This window comes from Mus pahari, chromosome 4, assembly GCF_900095145.1.
Source record: "Mus pahari chromosome 4, PAHARI_EIJ_v1.1, whole genome shotgun sequence".
Taxonomy (NCBI): domain Eukaryota; kingdom Metazoa; phylum Chordata; class Mammalia; order Rodentia; family Muridae; genus Mus; species Mus pahari.
This window is the reverse complement of record NC_034593.1, coordinates 30,990,295-31,011,417: the sequence shown is the minus strand read 5'-3', so window position 1 is coordinate 31,011,417 and position 21,123 is coordinate 30,990,295. Positions and strand designations below refer to the sequence as shown.

General features: G+C 40.7%; 1 protein-coding gene across 3 annotated transcripts in view; it reads left to right on the top strand.

Moving 5' to 3' along the window:
* The window catches only part of Bbs7 (Bardet-Biedl syndrome 7), a 39,028-nt gene extending 19,670 nt beyond the window's left edge, over positions 1–19,358 (top strand). The window contains exons 12-20 of one of the 3 annotated variants that reach the window (XM_029538078.1): positions 824–898; positions 3,257–3,322; positions 8,499–8,638; positions 12,338–12,502; positions 15,550–15,659; positions 15,753–15,856; positions 15,984–16,107; positions 17,952–18,097; positions 19,320–19,358. In XM_029538078.1, the coding sequence (XP_029393938.1) occupies positions 824–898; positions 3,257–3,322; positions 8,499–8,638; positions 12,338–12,502; positions 15,550–15,659; positions 15,753–15,856; positions 15,984–16,107; positions 17,952–18,085 (918 nt within the window). In that variant the 3' untranslated portion in view covers positions 18,086–18,097; positions 19,320–19,358. Of the gene's footprint in view, positions 1–823; positions 899–3,256; positions 3,323–8,498; positions 8,639–12,337; positions 12,503–15,549; positions 15,660–15,752; positions 15,857–15,983; positions 16,108–17,951; positions 18,469–18,907; positions 19,280–19,319 lie in introns of those variants that run through there. The other 2 variants (XM_029538079.1, XM_021196086.2) reach the window with 2 other exon arrangements.
* Positions 19,359–21,123: the final 1,765 nt, after the last annotated feature.

The window sequence follows — 21,123 nt, the reverse complement described above, 5'->3', positions numbered from 1 at the left end:
GGGTGTGGGTCCATAGGGGCTGTGTCTAGAGCATCAGGACCTGGGTGTGGGTCCATAGCGGCTGTGTCTAGAACCCCACACTAGGCAGAGAGAGGTAGATCCCTGTGGCCTTCTGGTCAGCTAGCCTAGTAGTTGGTTTAGTGAGAGACTCTGTCTCAAAAACTAAGGTGGAAAATGACAAGAAAGATACCCACACATGCATGAACATGCACACATTCTGTACCCACATACCACACCTAGATTCAGAATGGTTCCATGATTAAAGCCCATGATAACCTCTTTTTCACTAATAAAAGCAAAGAACATGAAGATTATTCTTTAAGGAGATAAGAGAGAGTGTTCTATCATTTCTGATAACCTAAATATTAAAGAATACATAATTATAAAATAAATTCTTTATTGAACTTACTTTCTAGAAATATAAACCATTGGCTGGGCATGGTAGTGCACAGCTGTAATCCCAACACTCCAAAGTGTGAGGAGGAACCCAAGTTTTAAGGCCAGACTCCCTAATGAGACCCCTTTTCAAAAATCAAATGGAGAAGTCAGGAGTGAAGCATGCCTTTAATCCCAGGAATAGAGAGGCAGAGGTGGGCGGATTGGTGTGAGCTCCAGGTCAGCCTGGTCTATGTGGAGAGGTCTACAGTAGCTAGCGGTATATGGCGGGAGCTTGTCTCAAACACCACAGCCAAACAGGGACGGAGGAGAGTAAATAAGCTAAAAGTACTCACTCTTTAATTAGGGAGAACCCTTAGAGTAAGCATTCTGTAGATACCTTTAGGTTTTCTGTCTGAACCTTTCTGTTTGTAAATATTTGCTATAGAGTGATGTTCCAATAGATCTGCTTGATGTGGATAAGAACTCTGCTGTCGTGAGCTTCAGCAGCTGTGACACAGAGGTGAGCTACAAAGCCTACAGGACCCTGCCTGTCTCAGTTTGTGTCGCAGCACTGCGTGATGTCTGTGCTGCTGCCCGGGTTTGAAGTCGCTGCATGCTTCATCTCCATGGGGCTTTTCTCTCAGAATCTGCCTGTCCTTTCCCCATCCTCAGACATCCTGACCCTGAGGCCCTGCCTAGGCTCCCTGAGGCTCTCATCCCTGCACTCATGTCCCTGCCCCTCTGGTAACTCACTCTAGGCCCTATTGTATCCTGCTACACAACTTACCTCTTTAGCTTCCCTGCCTCCAATCTTACCACTCACCTCAAGACTGCTGGGTGCTGCCACCAGAGGGGTTTTTGTATGTAGCCGCCTGCGGCCACACTAACCGGGTTCCTGAATGGATGGCAGGAGCTGTATGGGAGAAAACTGTGAGAGAAATAAAGGAGGCCAAGACATGTTTCTGTTCAAGCCCTCCCACCCCCCACCCCCCCCGAGCTTACTAAGAGTCTGAACTTATAAAGAGGGGAGGCCCATCCCCTGCCAATCCATTCTTGGTGCCTGTCGCCAGCCTGTAGATGATCTGCTGGATGCTGTCTCTGGAATATCTCAAGGGTCTCTCAGCAGGTAGCAGTGTCTTGGAGAAGAGCAGTGGCAGGTGACAGAACAATAGAGCCATCTAGATCTGAAGGCTCCACTTCAGGTGGCCTCATGCTCAGTGGCAGCAAGGTCAGAGCCAGTCTACTCAGGGCTGGGGAGGCTACATTTGTAAAGCACATGAAACATTTCTCAAAACCTTTTAAAGGGCCCCATTTCCTGTTGGATGTAAGTCTAGACCTTGCTCGCGCACAGCAGTGCCTCTGTCTCGGCCCCAATTATACCCCAGCTCAGCTCTCAGCGGGTGCTACCTCTCCTTTCTTGCAGCCATGCCATGCCAAAGAAGTCCTTCAAAGGTTTTCCTAAAATGCTAGGGTTTTGTACATGCATTAGCACATACCTGTTCCTTCCCCCACTCTTTCTAGTACTCTTCTCAGACTGACAGAACGCTGTCATTCGGTGGGCTTTGTTGAGCCCTCAGTCTTTGTGACGTACCTGTAATTAGTATGGAGGGTCATGCATGATGTACCACTTTCTTATCATTGATACTGGCAGAAAGCAGTTGAGAGCAGGGTATGAATCCTGAGGAGAACTTAAGAGACAAGAGAAAACCCATATTAGATACACTAGCGAAGATGACCAGAGAAGATGGTGACTGGATTTGGTGGGTAGTTAGTTATGTGCATATTCTTCAAGGTAGTGATACAGATGAGAGTGTAACTTGATGGCAGGAATGCTTGCTTATCACCTTTGAGGTCGTGGATATGACCCCAGAACTACCAAAGGAAATAGGAAAAGAAACTTAAAGCATAGACTAAGAAAATGTTGAAAACCACATTAAGTATGAAGGGCTTATTTTGCTCATTTATTTACTGTTGAGGCAGAATCTCAGTGAATAACATGGCTTGGCTGAAACCTTCTCTGTAGCCCTGGCTGGCCTCAAACACAGCGCTCTAACTGCCTCTACCTTCCAAGTGCTGGGATTAAAGGTGTGCATTACCACACCCAACAGATGAGTTTATTTTAAATATAATCTCATATTAAACATTTTCCTTTTGTTAAGAGAAGGAACTTTGAATCACTCATGTCATTGATATAAGGTTTGTTACACACTTTTTTTTGTTTGTTTGTTTTGTGTGTGAGTAAATGTAAAGAGTCTGCTCATATGAAAACAAATCTAATGATTCAGGGTGGCTCACACCCTGAATCCCAGCACTTGGAGGTGGCCGGAGCTCAAGTTCATCCTAAACTCACTAGCAGTTACCCTGTCTCAGCCCTCCCCAGTGAAATAACAGCAAGTGTAATAAATAGTTTTATTCTGGATTTGCTCTGATAGAGTAAGGAATGTATGTGGGTGCTTGTATGAACAAAGCCCAGGGCTCCAGACCCTGTACTTAGCAGTTTAAGCCTATGATATCGTCACTCTGGAGGAGACCAGAGGCATCGAAGTCCTAGGAGTTCTTGGTTACAGACCTATACCAATCTAGGATGTATATTAACCAGTTTTACTTACATCACCATGGAAGTAGTTGAAGAGCTTATTTTATGCTAATATAAAACTTGTTTCCCAGACTGTAGCTTCTTAAGAAATTTTGGGAATTTGAACTATTTTAAAAAGTAGGAAGACCAATAGTTATTTCTACATAGCTATCACTTTCAGTATATGGCCCCCTCCTTACCATCTTGCTGCTCCTAATTATTTTTTTAAGTGAGCATTATTCAAGTAAATAGCAAACTATTACTAATGCTGTTTTGTTGTTTCTCAACTTGAAATTCTTCCAGTCAAATGACAACTTTCTTCTTGCTACTTATCGGTGCCAGGCCAATACCACCAGGCTGGAGCTCAAGGTAAAATTGCTAGAAATTGCCTCTATTTCTTTATTTTTGATTTTGATGCTTAAGAACAAGTCTTACAGGTTTGGGGTTATAACTCTGTGTATTTACGTGTGTCTGTGTCTGTGCGTGTATGTGCATGCACTCACCCACCTCTCCAGCCTCATTATGTTTGAACTTCCTTTTCCTTTGGTGTGTCTTACATGTGATGTCATTCTGCTGCACTGAAATTCTCTGGGAAATGACTCTGTTTGAAGTAACATCTTTGGAATGGTCAGTGGGTTTTTAGTTTATCCTAGGCACTGCATAGGCAGTAACCTTCTCTGGAACCATTGCTCTGGAAGTTCCCTCCAGTGGGAACTTTCTTTTCTAGTTTTCTTTCCTTTTTCAGGGGACGGGTAGTGGGGACTAAGTTTGGTCTCACTCTGTAGCCCAGGCTGGATTTGAACTTTGGCAGTTGGTCTCCAGAGTGCTAAGATCACAATGTGTGCACCATGCCTGGCTTTGCTGGTTCTATTCTGGAAAGACCAAGCATGCTTGGAGTGGTGACTAATCCATAGCAGTCTTGTTTTATGTCACTTGCCACCTAAAATCATCCTGAAGCAAATACAGTGGACTTGTATTTTATTTGTAAATATTCTAGCATATTTAAAAGATGAGTGCTCTTTTTAAAAATATATGTAATACTATTTTCCATCAAAATTGGACAATTATTATTATCAAGTATAATGTTTAAATTCTACTGATTCACTTTTATATATTTATCTATTCATGGTTTAAATATAACAGAATTATTGAAATTATGTTGTCATTTTATTTTCCTACTGTTTAGATTTTGCTGATTGAATTCTAGTCATTTAATTATTTCCTTTCTCCCAGGCATAGTGACATACACCTTTAATCCTAGTGCTTAGGAGGGAGAGCAGGAGGAGCTCTATGAGGAGAGGAGAAATGCATGGAGGGAAGGAACAAAGAAAAGATAGGGAAAAGGAGGAAAAGGAAATAAAACAGGACTTTTCTATGAATGGAGCCCATTTCAAACTGTCATCAATTTTTTTATTATTTTTTTTTATTTAACATGTTAAAATTGGTGTTGGTACAACTGGTTCCATCTAGAAAAAAATTAAATGAATTCTTTCTTCCCTTCTTTCTTACTTTTTAATATTGGGCCATGTATATGCAAGGAAAGTGCCTCCAGACCATGTTTTGGTTTTTGGTTAGAGACAAGTTTGGTCAGGCCAACCTTGAATTCACTTTATACTGCAGACTGGCTTGTAACTTGAGATCTTTCTGCCTCAGCTTTCTGAATACTGGGATTTCAAGTCTGAGCCACCGGGTCTGACCCTAGTATACACTTATCCTGTGCCATATATAATAAATAAATATGTACCTAGTTATTGAAAAATAAGAAAGTGTAATTGTTTTTCAGATAATAGAATAAATATAAAGGCAACCGCTGTATTATTATAAAGACCACTGAAAAAGGGATATACATGGACCATACATAAAAGAAAGACTCAAAAGAACTAACAAAGGAGTAAAAGCCCTGCCTCTTTAAGGGCTTATAAGGAGCAATTTCTATTTGTCTAAAAGTCTGTCAAAAATAATACAGAACATCATCAGTGAGTAATAGGAATGAGTAGAGGACACTAGAGTTAGTGGGAAAATAATTGTTGCAACCATGCTGGAAAACAGGTAATGACAACATTTAGGAGTTTCTAGGTAACAGCAATAAAGTCACAGTAGTATATACACAGATATGTATATAGTAAACTAAAGCAATGTTTATGGAGGGATCAAGGCAGGACCACAGGGAACACTCATTTGGTATTGAAGTGGATGTTGGCAGCTGTTACAATGGATAAGTTGATCTGTCTCTGCTGGTTAGTTTCTCATTACCACAACTGGGTATCTGAGGGGAGCATTTTAAAGAGGAAGGGTGTATTCTGCTGACAGTTTCAGAGGCTTCCTTGGAGAGGAAGGCATGTTGTAGTAGAGTATAGAAGCTTATCTCACTGGCCAGGAAGCACAATGACCAACAGAGAACTGCCTCCAAGACAGCTGTCCCCAGAGACACACACCTAGAATGCTACTTCTTGTTCTGAGATACCACCTACAGATGTTTCCACTACTTGCCATTGATCCTGTCAAACTAGGAATCCATCTAGGGGTCAGTCTTCTTGGTTAGTCTGAGTTCTTAAGATCCAGTGTGTCTGAGGGTTTCTATTGCTGGGAAGAGACAGCATACAGCAGTTCTTACAAAGGAAACCATTTAACTGGGGCTGGCTTACAGTTTCAGAGATTTTCGTCCATTATCCTCATGGTGGAAAGCATGGCAGTGTACAGGCAGACATGGTACTAGAGAAGGAGCTGAGAGTTCTACATCTTGATCCACAGGAACAGATGGTGTGTGCTTGAGCTATGAGACTTCAAAGCCCACTCTCACAGTAACAAATTTCCTCCAACCAAACCACACATACTCCAACAAGGCCACACCTTCTAATAAATAGTGCCACTGCTTATGTGCCAAGCATTCAAACACATGAGTCTATGGGAGTCAAACCTATTCAAACCATCACATCACACAGTCACTTCACAAAAGGCCCAGTGCAAGAACCTTTAGGGGACATTTCTTCAAATTACTAGAATGCCTTTTGGCATGGAAGGGATTCAAGAAAAACAGATACACACACACACACACACACACACACACACACACACACACACACACACGTATATAATGATAGGGAGAAAGGTAAGGAAAGAACTGTGCCATGGGATACCAGAAGGTATACAGTAAGGGAGAAGCATAAGTGGCGCAGAATGAAAAGGAGACAACAGCAGTAGGGGTAGCAGTGAGAAAGGAGAAAGTTGAATGTTAGAAATGAAGCAAAGATGTCTCATCTAGCAGTCTTAGGGTTTTACTGCTGTGAAAGATGCCATGGCCAAAGCAACTTATAAAGACAACATAAGGGCTGGCTTACAGGTTCAGAGGTTCAGTCCATTATCATCAAGGCAGGAGCATGGCAGCATCCAGGAAGGCATGGTGCGGGAGGAGCTAAGAGTTCTACACCTTCATCTGAAGGCTGCTAGCAGAACACTGGCTTCCAGCCACCTGGGATGAGGGTCTTAAAGCCCTCACCCACAGTGATTACCTACTCCAACAAGGTCACACCTACTCCAACAGGCCACACCTTCTAATAGTGCCCAAGGTGTGCCAAGCATATACAAACCAGCACACTAGCTGAAACACATCGATGCAGAGTTGCATGCATTTCAGTTTATACATGAAGAAAGCCATATAAATGAACAGAGATCTAGGTGGCTGAGAAGTCAAATTTTAAGGGACTTGCACCTTTGTCCTACTTTTCCATATTGTATAATTTTAAAATAATCTGAATTGCTATATTCATTATTAAGATAATTTTATAAATATCTTGGGCTGGTGAGATGGCTCAGTGGGTAAGAACACCCGACTGCTCTTCCAAAGGTCCGGAGTTCAAATCCCAGCAACCACATGGTGGCTCACAACCATCCGTAACAAGATCTGACACCCTCTTCTGGAGTGTCTGAAGTCAGCTACAGTGTACTTAAATATAATTATATTTAAATATAATTATTATTTTTTTTAAAGATTTATTTATTTATTATATGTAAGTACACTATAGCTGTCTACAGACACTCCAGAAGAGGGCGTCAGATCTTGTTATGGATGGTTGTGAGCCACCATGTGGTTGCTGGGATTTGAACTCCGGACCTTTGGAAGAGCAGTCGGGTGCTCTTACCCACTGAGCCATCTCACCAGCCCCTTAATTTATCTTAATGCTCTTTTTTATTATAGATCTATGCCACCATTGTCAGCTTACCTTTTAAAAATAAACCCCCGGGTGTAGTTTTTTATGTCTATTTTTCTTTCTATATTTTTTTATTTGTTTTGTTTTGTTTTTTGAGACTGGTCTGTCTACATAGTCTTGGAACTCACTATGTAGACAAGGCTGGTCTTAAACTCACAGAGATCTTCCTGCCTCTGTGTCCCAAGTGCTGTGATCAAAGGCATGTGCCACTCTAACTGGCTCTTTCTGCATTCTTATTCATCATTTTTGTTAAAATTTTACCTTTCTACTTTCCACACTTACAACAAATTTTGTTTTAAACAATAATTTATATTTAACACTTAGATAAAAGGTTATTTGCTTCATGTACTGGAAAAGCATGAACTAAAATCTCAGTTACAGAAGTTACTTTTGTGGTATGAGAGAGCTGGCAAGACAAGTCAAAGAGGCTGGGCACCTCGAGCATTCCTCTGGTATTATGTCTTTGCAGCTTAGTGAGCCAATCTTGAGTGTTTTCAACTCTCTCCAGATCCAACCAGTCATATCAAAATATCCTGGAAGAATATCCCAGTCCAGGTGTAGCTGGTTATAATATGCTACTTTCTTTCCTGGAAGCATTTATTTCTGTGGACAGACTTGCTAGCAATACCTCTGTATAATCCCCAATTCTGAGAAAAATTAAGTATTTTAATTTAGTTTTAGTTATTTCAAGAATTTACTTTTTTAAGATTTATTTATTTATTTTATGTATGTGAGTACACTGTAGCTGTACAGATGGTTGTGAACCTTCATGTGGTTTTTGGGAATTGAATTTTAGGACCTCTGCTTGCTCCTATCAACCCCACTCGCTCTGGTCAACTCTGCTCACTCAGTCCCAGCTCGCTCCAGCTCAGAGATGTATTTATTGTTATACATAAGTACACTGTTTGTCAGCCACCATGTGGTTGCTGGGATTCAACCGCTGAGCCATCTCATCAGCCCAAATTTACTTTTCTATTTGACAAAATGCCTAGTTTTATTATTTATTTTTCTTGTGAATATTTTAGTCTATTATGCACGCATCCTTTGGACATGCAGGGTAATGTCTGAGAATGAGCGTGAGACCTTTGAGTGATGAGTGTGGGACAGATGAACTGAAAATACATGATGGAAATAACTGGAAGGATGATTAATGTTGTTAAAGACTGCCAAAACCATTTGAAGCTTTCCTGTACGCTCATGATGGAAAGTGTTTGATAGACGTTTTGTATCCTTCAGAATATTCCAGGACAGACAGAACTGAAGCATTCAGTACTTAAGTAAACATATGAAAATATATTTATGCTGCTAACTTTTCCTTTTTCCTTTTATGTTATCAGATTCGTTCAATTGAAGGCCAGTATGGCACACTCCAGGCATATGTGACTCCAAGAATCCAACCAAAAACCTGTCAGGTTCGCCAATACCACATCAAACCTCTATCACTTCATCAAAGAACTCACTTTATTGACCATGACAGGTATAGAGCTGGGGAGAGTGGTGTATTTGTAAGATTCTACATTATTCAGACAAGCCTGCTTTGACTTTTATTTTGATTACATCTCACTGACTGTTTGTATGTGTTGTATGTAAGTGCGCAGTACTGTAGTGTGATTACATCTTACTGACTGTTTGTATGTGTTGTATGTAAGNTACTGTAGTGTGATTACATCTTACTGACTGTTTGTATGTGTTGTATGTAAGTGTGCAGTACTGTAGTGTGATTACATCTTACTGTTTGTATGTGCTGTATGTAAGCGCGCAGTACTGTAGTGTGAATGTTGAGGTTTGGTGACAGCTTCAGGATGTTGGCACTCTCTCTCCACTGTGTGAGTCTAAGGGATTAAACACAGGTTGCCAGGCTTGGCATGAGTGATTTTACCTGCTGAGCCATCTCACTGACTCATGCCTGAATTTGTTTGCTTATTTATTATTTAAAATTTTTTTTACAAAATTGAATATTTTTATTTTTCCTATTTAGATGTTTTATTTATCCTTTGAGAATTTCATACAGTATATTTTGGTCATATTTTCTACTTCTCCCAACTGTCATCAAATTCCCCCAACTTCATATCCTCACCTTCTCTTAAAACAACAGCAAAGAGCCAAATGAACATGGCGTTCAGTTTGTCTTAGCAGACCAGCTCCTTAGCTTGGGGCCTACCAACCCTGGTATGGTTGATATGCCCAGTGCCATTCTACTGAGGAAGATTGATTTTTCTCTGTTTCAGCAGCTATCAATTTCAAATAGCTTCTGCCTTAGGGGTGGGACTTCATGCCCACTTCCCCACCGCTATGCTAGGATGTTGCCTGCCATGAGCTTTTGTGCAGGTCTTGTGCATGCTGTCATAATTTCTGTGAGTTCATATATACGTCCTTGAAGTTACCTGTTGTAGTTTTACATCATGTTGCCACCTCTGCCCAGGAGCTGCTGTGCTCTGGCCCCTCCCAGCTCTCTTTTGTTTCACCAGGCTTAGCACCAGGGATCGAACCAGTCAACCCTGCTTCCTCCCTCCGGTGGGCCCTGCTCACTCCGACCCAAAGATTTGTTTATTATTATACACAAGTATGCTGTAGCTGTCTTCAGTCACACGAGAAGAGGGCGCCAGATCTCATTACAGGTGGTCGTGAGCCACCATGTGGTTGCTGGGATTTGAACTCAAGACTTTTGTAAGAGCACTCAGTGCTCTTACCCACTAAGCCATCTCACCAGCCCATGAGAGAAAATGTTATATCTGTCTTTCTGGATTTGGTATATCTCACTCAGGATGGTTGTTTTCTGGTTCCATCCATTTACTTGCAAATTTCACAAGTCTATTTTTTCTTATCGGCTAAATAGTGTGTTATGTTGTATATCTGGTAGTTATATCAACATTTAACCATGCGTGGTGGCACACACCTTTAATCCCAGCACTCCAGGAGGCAGAGGCAGGCGGATTTCTGAGTTCGAGGCCAGCCTGGTCTACAAAGTGAGTTCCAGGACAGCCAGGACTATACAGAGAAACCCTGTCTCGAAAAAAAAAAAAAAAAGTTAAGAATCATTTTAATTTTTAATAATTCACTCTTGTTTTAGTATTTCTAATAAATACAAGGTACTTTGTCTTATTTTGGAATCTGTATTGAGTTAGACTTTCCTGTCACCTATTGCCATTCTGAGATCACGGGAATAGCAAGTTTCCTTAAGTGCCTATCAAGAGCAAATAGTGTCTAGCATTTAGATGGCACAGTGGTTCCTTATGAACATGTGCTAACCTCAACATTAGAGTCTCTTCTGCTGCACCACAAGTCATAGTGGTAGGGCAAACAACTATGATGGCTCCTGATATTTCTGATGGACGCATCTTAATGCTAGTAGTTTTTTGGGGGACAACATGAGATTAAGGGAAAGAAAAGAAAAGAAAAGAAAAGAAAAGAAAAGAAAAGAAAAGAAAAAGAGATACACAGTAATTTAATACTTTGTGACATGTGTTTTGCCAGGTGCTTATATATTTTCTATTATTTAAAAACTATTTTATTAGCATATATTACTTTTACATAAACATGGGTTCATAATGAAATCTTTATAATGTTCATAATACATTTTAACCATATTTTCCCATGCCTGCTAATTCTCCTCCTCTTCTCAGTTGCCCCATCTCCTATTCCCATTCTATTCTCTTATCTTTGTGTGTGCTCCAGTTAAGTTCATTAGGGCTATTTACAGAGCACAGGTACCTTGCCATTGAACTTAAACTTTTTGTGTATCCTTAGGGAAGGTTGGGGCCCTTTGAGCAACTCCTTGTTCTATGTGTGACAAGTCAGAGATGGCCCAGTCTTGTGCAGATTATCATGGCTACAAGAACCACATCATGCCCACAAGTATTACCACTTGATCCCTTTTTTTAACATATAATTTTATTTTATGTTCATTGGTATTTTGGCTTCATAGATGTCTGTGTGAGGGTATCAGAAGCCCTAGAACTGGAGTTAAAGAGAGGTGTGAGCTGTCATATGGGTGCTGCGAATTGAACTCTGGTCTTCTAGAAGAGCAGCTAGTGCACTTAACTGCTAAGCCATCTCTCCAGCCTCACCATTTGATTCCCCCCCCCTTATGTGTGGGGGGGGAGGGGGGGAGGGGGTCCGAGACAGGGTTTCTCTGTATAACCCTGGCTGTCCTGGAACTCACTCTGTAGACCAGGTTGGCCTCAAACTCAGAAATCTCCCAAGTGCTGGGATTAAAGGCATGCTTTAAAGGATAGATTTTTTTTTTTAAGATTTATTTTATTTATATGAGTACACTGTAGCTGTCACCAGAAAGGGGCATCAGATCCTACAGATGATTGTGAGCCACCATGTGGTTGCTGTGAAATGAACCACTGGATTCTTAAGGAAAGGTTTTGAAGATGGGTTCATACTCTGTAGCCCAGACTGGGCCTTGATCCAGATCTTCCTGGCTCATCCTCCTGAGTGCTGGGATTACATATGTAGGATACCACTCCTGCCTTGGGTTTAGTTTTCAGTCTCTCCCTTACTGCATTATAATAACTAATAGAAGTTGTTTAACTAACTCCAGGAAAGGCACTAGTTCCTAACTTGTCACTGGTCACAGCTAATAAAGAATAAATACTCAAATCCATGCCTGCCCTACTTCAGGCCCAGCTGCTGGGCTCCGCAATTGGTTATTTTCATGAAGTGACTCAGACATTTTGCAGTCTGTGTAATACAGATACAGACAAATTTTCAAACAAGCAAATTGACTTGGATAATCTCAATTTATAAAGCATGTTCCTATGAACAGAAAAGCTATTTACACTATCCAACTGTAAGATACCCATCATGAGCAAGTATAGAAATAGACAGACATCCAGAATTTTATCTATAAAATTAAAATGTTCATTTGTTTGATATGTAAGATTAATTTCAGAAAGCTTTTTAAAAAGTATTTATTTAAAGCTGAGAGAGGTAGCTCATACCTGCAGCTCTGTCTAGCACTTGGGAGACATGCAAGAAGACTGACATGCTTCTGCAGTTAGCCTGGTGTATACAGTGAGTTTCTGGGCTACGCGGAGAGCGCCTGTATAAAAGCTTAAAAATGAATAGCTTTAAAATGTTTAGCTGTATTTGAAATTCTGCTTATAAATGTATATGTAAAGTTTTTCCTTGACCCACACAAATGTATGCCTCCACTGTTAAACTGCAGGCCCATGAACACACTGACTCTAACAGGCCAGTTCAGCTTTGCTGAAGTTCACTCCTGGGTGGTGTTCTGCCTGCCTGAAGTTCCTGAAAAGCCTCCAGCAGGGGAATGTGCAACATTTTACTTTCAGAATACCTTTCTGGATACACAACTTGAGTGTGTATACAGGTAAATCAGATTAATTATTTGTTAAATCGTCATATAAAACATCTATGTTTTAATTTAAGACAGGAATAATTTCAAAATAACGTAATCGAAAATCTATAATGTTCAACAGAAGCTTTTAAATAGAATTAATGAGTGTAAAAATGTAATTAGTAAAGATGGACATGTGAAGATTATTTTCCCAATAATGTCTGTATAAAATCTGTGGTAATATTTGAATTATAATTTCCTACAGTTTTTAAATAAAATGTTCTAAAAATGTCTGTTAAACCAATTGAATCTATGGTGTCATTTAAGATGTCTCTAATTTTTGTCCTGATGATCTGTCAGTAAGAATGGGGTATTGAAGTCTCTTGCTATTCTTGTATGAGGACTAACCTGAGACTTTATCTCTATTAATATTTGTTTTATGAGATAGAGTGGGCCCATGCTCAGTTCATGTATGTTTAAAATTATATTGTCCTCTTGACAGATTGTTCCTTTAATCAATACGAAGTTAGGTATTTTTATTTTCTCTGACTAGTTTTGATTTAAAGTCTATTTTGTCAGATTTCAGAACAGTGACATCTGCTTATTACCTCATTTTCTTGGGATACATATTTCCTTCCTTTTACCCCATAGTAGCCTCTGTCTGTGATGGTGACATGACACATGAGCTTTAGAGACAGCAGGTAGATAGTTCCTGAATTTCAGTCCACTCTGTTAGTCTCTGAATGGTGACTGAGAAATTGAGAGTATTAATATTCAGATTTATAACTGAAAGCTGTTTATGATTGCCTGTCCTTTTGCTCATTTTGTAATATTTTAGTGTTTTCTTTATCTCTCCTGGTTAACTGTTATTACTCAAAAGTGGTTTATTCTTCCCCTGGGGCCCCATATATGTATTGTCTTTTTCTTCAGTTGGAGAATTCAGTCAAGTATCTTCTTCGAGTTGTCTTAATGGTCATGAATTGTTTTTATTATGTAAAAAAGTTCTTGCCTCTTCAATTATGATTGATGGCTTTGCTGTGAGCTGCGGTCTGGGTTAGCAGTTACTCTTTTCAAAACTTGAAAATTCTAAGTTTTCTAGCTTTTTAAAGTTGTCCTTGAGAAATCTGCTGTTATTGATCAGCCTTCCTTCAGATGTGATTTGATGATTCTCTCTTGCTTCTTTCAAATATAATTGAATTTTCTTTGTTCTAAATATTTAGTGGTTTAACTATACTGACAGGGGATTGTTCTTTTCTGTCTGTTTAACATTCTGGCTGTCTCTATATCTGCATAGCCATTTCTTTGACTAACTTAGGGAAATTTTTTTGCTACGATGTTGTTGAGACTGTTTTCTATATCTTTGAAAAATAGTTAATTCTCAAAACTCGTAGATTTTAAATTTCCATTGTGTCCCAAATATCTGAAAGTGCAGCTTGAACCTTATTAATTTATCCATGTCGTTGGTGGGGTGTTCTAATTCCTGAGATTACAAGTGTGCTCCATTTTTCTAGCATGAGAAGTAGAGAGTCCTAAAGAAAACTAAGGGTCCTGAGACCATAAATCGTAGCAGTAGATGCTGTTCCTGAAAAATATCAGATATCTCTCTTTCAGGTTGGATACCAGGTTTATTTTAAGAATAAAGCATACAGCAATACAATTTAATTGTGTGGTTATATTAAAGAAAAACATATGTGTGTAAATAAGCAATTCTAAATACATTTTATATATGAGGTTTGCTATTGGCAATATTAATGTCCACGAAGAAAATGAAAATTTCTCATCTTAAGAGGTGTGTGTAAAGGAAGACCAAAGTGTGAATACTTTGATCCTTCTTAGAAGGGGGAACAAAATACTCATGGAAGGAGTTATAGAGACAAAGTTCAGAGAAGGCCTGAAGGAATTAACATCCAGAGACTGCCCTATTTGGTGATCCACCCCATAAACCACCACCAAACCCAGTCACTAGGCAAATGCCAACAAGATTTTGCTGACAGGACCCTGATAATAGCTGTCTCCTGTGAGGCTCTGCCAGTGCCTGGCAATTACAGAAGTGGATACTCACAGTCACATATTGGACAGAGCACAAGGTCCCCAATTAAGGAGCCAGAGAAACACCCGGGGAGCTGAAGAGGTCTGAAGCCCCATAGGAGGAACATCACCCCTGAGCTCCTTGGAACTATACCACCAATCGAAGAAAACACATGGTGGAACTTGTGGCTCTAGCTATATNTGTAGCAGAGGATTGCCTAGTTGGTCATCAATGGGAGAAGAGGTCCTTGTTTCTGTGAAGGCTCTATGCCCCAAAATAGAGGAATTCCAGGACCAGGAATGGGAGTGGGTGGGTTGGGGAGCAGGGGGATGGGGGACGGGACAGGGGATATTTGAAGGGTCAACTCAGAAAGGGAATAACATTTGAAATGTAAATAAAGAAAATAGCTAATAAAAAAAGAAACTATCATCCCAAGTGAGGTAATTCAGTCACAAAAGTACACACAGGGTATGTACTCACTGATAAGTGGATATTAGCCCAACATTTCAGAATGCCCAAGATTCAATTCACAGACCATATGAAGCCTACAGAGAAGGAAGACAAAAATTTGAATGCATCAGTGTTTCTTAGAAGGGGAAACAAAATGCACAAGGGAGGAAATATGGAGACAAAGTGTGGAGCAAAGATTGAAATAAAGGTTATCGAGAGACTGCCCCACCTGGAGATCCACCCCATATACAGCTACCAAACCTGGATGCTATTGTGGATTCCAGGAAGTTCTTGATGATGGAAGCCTGATATGGCTGCCTCCTGAGATGCTCTGCCAGAGCCTGACAAATACAGTGGTGGATGCTAACAACCAAAAAAAAAAAAAAAGAAAAAAAAAAGAGGTGTGTGTTAATAGGGTGTTTAGTTTTGAGTTCAGAAGCTGACTTGGCATGGCAAAGGTCGGAACATACGTTTGTGCTTCACCTTGATGGTATATGCAGATCATGTAAAATCAAGTGAAATCTCAACACTAGCCAAAAGTATGTATTTATGGGGTCACTTGCTCCTATAACTTTTCTTTAAAAAATATTGATTTTTGTAGGAAAGGAGAAGGAGTTTTTAAATCTGACAACATTTCTACAATATCCATCCTAAAAGATGTGCTATCTAAAGAAGCTACAAAAAGGAAAATTAATCTCAACATATCATACGGTAAAAAAAGGAAATTGTTCATTCCAATTTTTACAGTTATAATAGCAATGTTTTTCGTGAAAATGACTTAACTGCCTGACCAACTTCTTCTAGAGATAAATGAAGTGTCTGTCAAGCATACTTTAAAGCTAATTCACCCGAAGCTGGAGTATCAGCTGCTTCTGGCTAAGAAAGTGCAGTTAATTGATGCCTTGAAGGTAAGGGTGTGTCGGTGGGATCATGAACATGACTGTGAGCTCTGGGCTTTCTAAGTTATAAACACACTGTTACACACTTAAAATCTGACCATTAAGGTGCTTCTACTTTCTTTTTATTTTAAATAAGGAATTGCAGGTTCATGAGGGAAATACAGACTTTCTGATTCCAGAGTATCGCTGCATTCTAGAAGAGGCGGATCATCTACAAGAGGAATACAAAAAGCAGCCTGCACATCTTGAAAGACTCTATGGTGAGTGGACCAGAAAATCCTTTTCACTGGGGAAGGGTATAGGGGACTTTCGGGATAGCATTTGAATTGTAAATGAAGAAAATATCTAATTTAAAAAAAAAAAAAGGAAAGAAAATCCTTTCCAGAAAAACCGGCTGTGCTTCTTTTCAGCAGTTCTTTGGGGTTTTTGCTTGTTTGTCCGTTTTTTTGTTTTTTATTTGGGTAGTTGGGGGGGGGGGTGTTTGTTTGTTTGTTTTGCCAAATAGTTGTGAAAGGAACTAGGCAGAGATTACAGCAGCCACGAGCCTGTGCCAACCAGTTTATTGTACAAAATATTTATGTATTTTTCCAAGGTGGCCTTACATCTTAACCTTTTTAACTTTAAAATTCAAATAAATGTGAAAGTGGAATTATACCATGAACATCTCTGTATATAGTGAAGAGGTGTTGCAACCCACACAGCCTAGGCATCCACACTGTTTCTCACAGTGATTTTCAGGGTCTGTTGCTACTATGAGAACCTCAGCATTTGATCTATTTAGGCAAAAGTTAGTAGGGATATTTATGTGACCTTAAGTTAACAGCTTAAGACTTTTTTTGCTTTGGTGATAAGTTGGGTATGTTACAGATTGTATCGAAAGAAGGAGAAAAGACCAAGGGAAGGGAAGGTAGATATGGAGGGAGGGAAGACTAAGCAAAAGCTTGGAGCATCCTTCTCTAAGATCTGTTGTGTGCAGCACACTGCACCATCTCTCTTGAGATATTTAACTGTTGCAGCAGCTCTGCAAGGTAGATTATTTTTATCTTCATTTTCAATAATCTTTAGATAAAATATGGGAGTAAAGTTTACTCTTACATACCTAGTTAGTGGCAAAGCCTTCATTAGGCCCTTCTCTCCCTGAAATGCAGGCATGGAGCCATCATGACTGGTGTCATCAGCCCACACTGATCCACTGACCTGCCCACAGAATTTATTATGCACCCAAGACTTTCTCACAGATGAACAGAACTGATAGCTGAGTGTCCACTATATGGCAAGCATAGGGTCTCTTTTACAATATATTCACATGATGCTGTTGCAGATCCACCATCTCTCATCTCTGATTCCAAAATCCAGGAAGCAGCTTTGAAAGCCAAAGTTTTGTCTTTGTAAATCATTTACCAGAAAAATCTATCTTAATCTGACTGACTTCGTGATAAAACCTGATTTAATCCCAGCACTTAGGAGGCAGAGGCAGGTGGATTTCTGAGTTCGAGGCCAGCCTGGTCTACAAAATGAGTTCCAGGACAGCCAGGGCTACACAGAGAAACCCTGTCTCGAAAAAACAACAACAACAAAAAAGCATTGCCATTTTGTTAGCAGGTATCAGCACTCAGTCCCATTGGACCAATACCATCCATGATATATTCTTTTTCTCCTCCTAAAATATACTTTTCTCAAGGATCTTGTATTAATAATAGACTACTTGAGTCGTCTCTGTGTTACATCTTGAAAACTCAAAGGTGCAGTAATTTTCCCAGACCTCTGCACCCATTAAGCCCATAGGTGGAGTGCTTCTGTTCAGACGCTCTTCCTGATGGAGCAGCAGTTAGTCGCTGGGATGCTGTGTACACCGACAGAGATTCAGAATGACTGCCAGCGGCTTGTCTGAGTCAGCAGTTGCAACCCATTGTTAGGAAGGTTATCAAATAGTTATGTCTTGAAAGTTGCTTCAAACCTTCTCCACATACACATCTGTTTTTAAAAGCACCTACCTATTCCAGGCTTGTATGTGTTGAATAATAGAATTTCAGGTGGTGAGAGAATGCCACATGTATTGTTAAAAGAACTAATCAATAACAAGAAATAATATTTTTCTTTCCAGGTATGATTACTGATCTTTTCATAGATAAATTTAAGTTCAAAGGCACTAATGTAAAAACCAAAGTACCGGTACTCCTGGAGATCCTCGACAGCTATGACCAGAACACACTCCTTTCTTTCTTTGATGCAGCATGAAAGATAACCAAGGTAGGCCCAACAGTACAACCTGCTTAATTAAAACAAACCAAAACAAGCCAAACCAACAAAACAGGTCAAAGAGAACAACACTCTTACTGCATAGAACATCCATGACATTATAACTGCAGGGATGCTCCTACTTACTGAGATTGACCAACAATGAAGACACTTTTCTTTTTAAAACACAAGTGGAGCTGGGTGTGATAGCTAGTGCCTGAATTCTTGGCCCTCAGAAGTCTGAGAGGGGACCAAGTCAGCCTAGGCTACAGCAGAAGACCCTGTCTCAAAAGTCCAGACAAACCAACAGGAGGAGAATGATTATAAGAATTGTTAACAACATTTTGGCAAGTGATATTTTAATTTCTAAATTGAGAATTGGAAAAAATGGGGGCTGGTAAGATGGCTCAGCGGGTAAGAGCACCGACTGCTCTTCCAAAGGTCCTGAGTTCAAATCCCAGCAACCATATGGTGGCTCACAACCATCCGTAACAAGATCTGATGCCCTCTTCTGGAGTGTCTGAAGTCAGCTACAGTATACTTACATATAATAAATAAGTAAATCTTTAAAAAAAAGAGAGAATTGGAAAAAATATGTGTGTATATATATATTTCATACTTCATAATGTATTTTACCTTTATATTTATATTACTTGATCTGCCTGACTGTTCTGCAAACTCATCAACCACTTAAGTGAAGCATAGGAGACCATGCTAGAATTTTATGAGGCTGGGGCTCTGTGTTACCAGAAAGTAGAAATAACCTACCAAATTTTTCTTAGGATTTGGAATGGATTCCCATTTTCTTTTCCTTGGTGACAGGATCCTCCTGCAGTCTGAAATAGTTGGCTTAGTGTTGTAGACTGTAGCCAGAGAAGCAAGCAGAGCCTGATCAGACCTGAGGAACCACATATAATCACAAGAATGATGGCTTCTAAGATTCCCCCTACTAGTATCCATGAAACTCCTTTTTATTGTATACATGAGAGGGAAAAGAAGATCTTTTAGTCATTCATTTCAGGGGAATATTGCATTGAAAGTTTTAGAATACTATAAAAATAAGAGAAAATAAGCTGTCTTTTGTTTTCAAAGGGTAGTTATGAAAGCAATAATTACATTTTATTATGTTTTATGTTTGATTCTTAACTATTAAATGTGAATATTTAAGATAATATACTTGTGGGGGCTGGTGAGATGGCTCAGTGGGTAAGAGCACCCGACTGTTCTTCCAAAGGTGCAGAGTTCAAATCCCAGCAACCACATGGTGGCTCACAACCATCCTTAACAAGATCTGACTCCCTCTTCTGGAGTGTCTGAAGACAGCTACAGTGTACTTACATATAATAAATAAATAAATAAATAAATAAATAAATAAATAAATAAATAAAAGATAATATACTTGTGGCTTTATTTATATATATTTATTTAAGTTTTGTATATATATTTCTCTCTCTCTCTCTCTCTCTCTCTCTCTCTCTCTCTCTGGGTATTTGGGTTGGTTTTCTTTTTTTTTTTTTTTTCCTCGAGACAGGATCTATGTATAGCCCTGGATGTCCTGGAACTCACTCTGTAGACCAGGCTGGCCTCGAACTCAGAAATCCACCTGCCTCTGCCTCCCAAGTGTTGGGATTAAAGACGTGCGCCACCACTGCCGTGCTGGGCTGGTTTTCAAGATAGAATTTCTGTGTAGCTGACCTGGAACGAGCTCTGTAGTCCAGGCTGGCCTTGAACTCAAAAGAGATCCACCTGCCTCTGCCTCCTTAGTTACCTGGAAAAGGCGTGGATATCGCCTCCAGGCTGCCCGGTTTTCTCTCTCTCTTTTTTGTTTTTTTTTTGTTTTTTGTTTTTTGTTTTTTTGAGACAGGGTTGTTTCTCTGTGTAGCCCTGGCTGTCCTGGAACTCATTCTGTAAGACCAGGATGGCCTCAAACTCAGAAATCCGCCTGCCTCAGCCTCCCAAGTGCTGGGATTAAAAGCTTGTGCCACCACTGCCCGGCTCTGGTTTTCTTATGAACACTTTTTTTTTTTCTATTTTTGAGACATCATCTCATTACTGACTTGGAACTAACTTGAACTCAGAGATCTGAAACTCTGGGATTAAAGGTATGCACCACAATGCACTTCATTTCTAAATGTAATATCTATTTGGGTCAGTGGAACTTCGAGGTCTGATGTCACAACCAAGGATTAGCAAAGTTAATGGATATCTGAATTTCTTGTAATACACCACTTGGTATCAACAATAGCTCAAGTTGGCATTTTAAATTAATCCATTTTTAATTGGGGGTGGAGGAGGGGGGTTACTGGAATGCCCAGCATAGTGAGTGACACGCCTTTAATCCCAGAACAGAACTCAGTGAGTTCTGATAACGGATATCAGTGAGTCACAGGATAATTGGGACTGCATTATGAGACCCTGCCTCAAAAACAAACAAGCAAAAAATATACAGGAGAGGTGAAGCAATAGTAAACAGAGTACCAGCGTCTCACTGTGCTGAGAGAGAAAGGAGGGTCCCGGTATTGGCCGGGGAACGGAGCAGCTAGTCCATAAGCTCCTGCCTAGGCGCCACCCAGCGACCAGGGGAGGCGCTTCACCCCTTAGCTGAGGCGAAGGCCGACACCTCGAGGCCCCGAGGGCTGGTCTGGACCTCCCAGCGGCCCCGGCAGCATCCTGTGAGGTTACAGAGCCACTGAGCAGCAGAGACCGGCGGAAGGCAGCCGGCCGCCCGCCCCGCCCTCCACTGCGCAGGCGCGTCCTCCGGCGCCCGCCCTGCTAGATTCCCGTCGGGCCTTCGCTCGCGGCGGCCGGCGCTCCTGGTGACGTCACGAGCTCCAGCCGCCCTCATTGGTCTATTTCAATAGTCGCGCGCTACTTGAACTACAAGGGCAGCAGCCGGCGGGCGGCGCGCAGCTCGCGGCTCCTGGGCTCAGCGTTCCTCCCGCCTGCAGCCTCTGCTCCGCGGGTCGGCCGCCAGGGTCCCGTGCTGCTCGGGAGCGGCGGGCGCCGTGCACGCTCTGCCGCCGAGGGATCCCGACCGG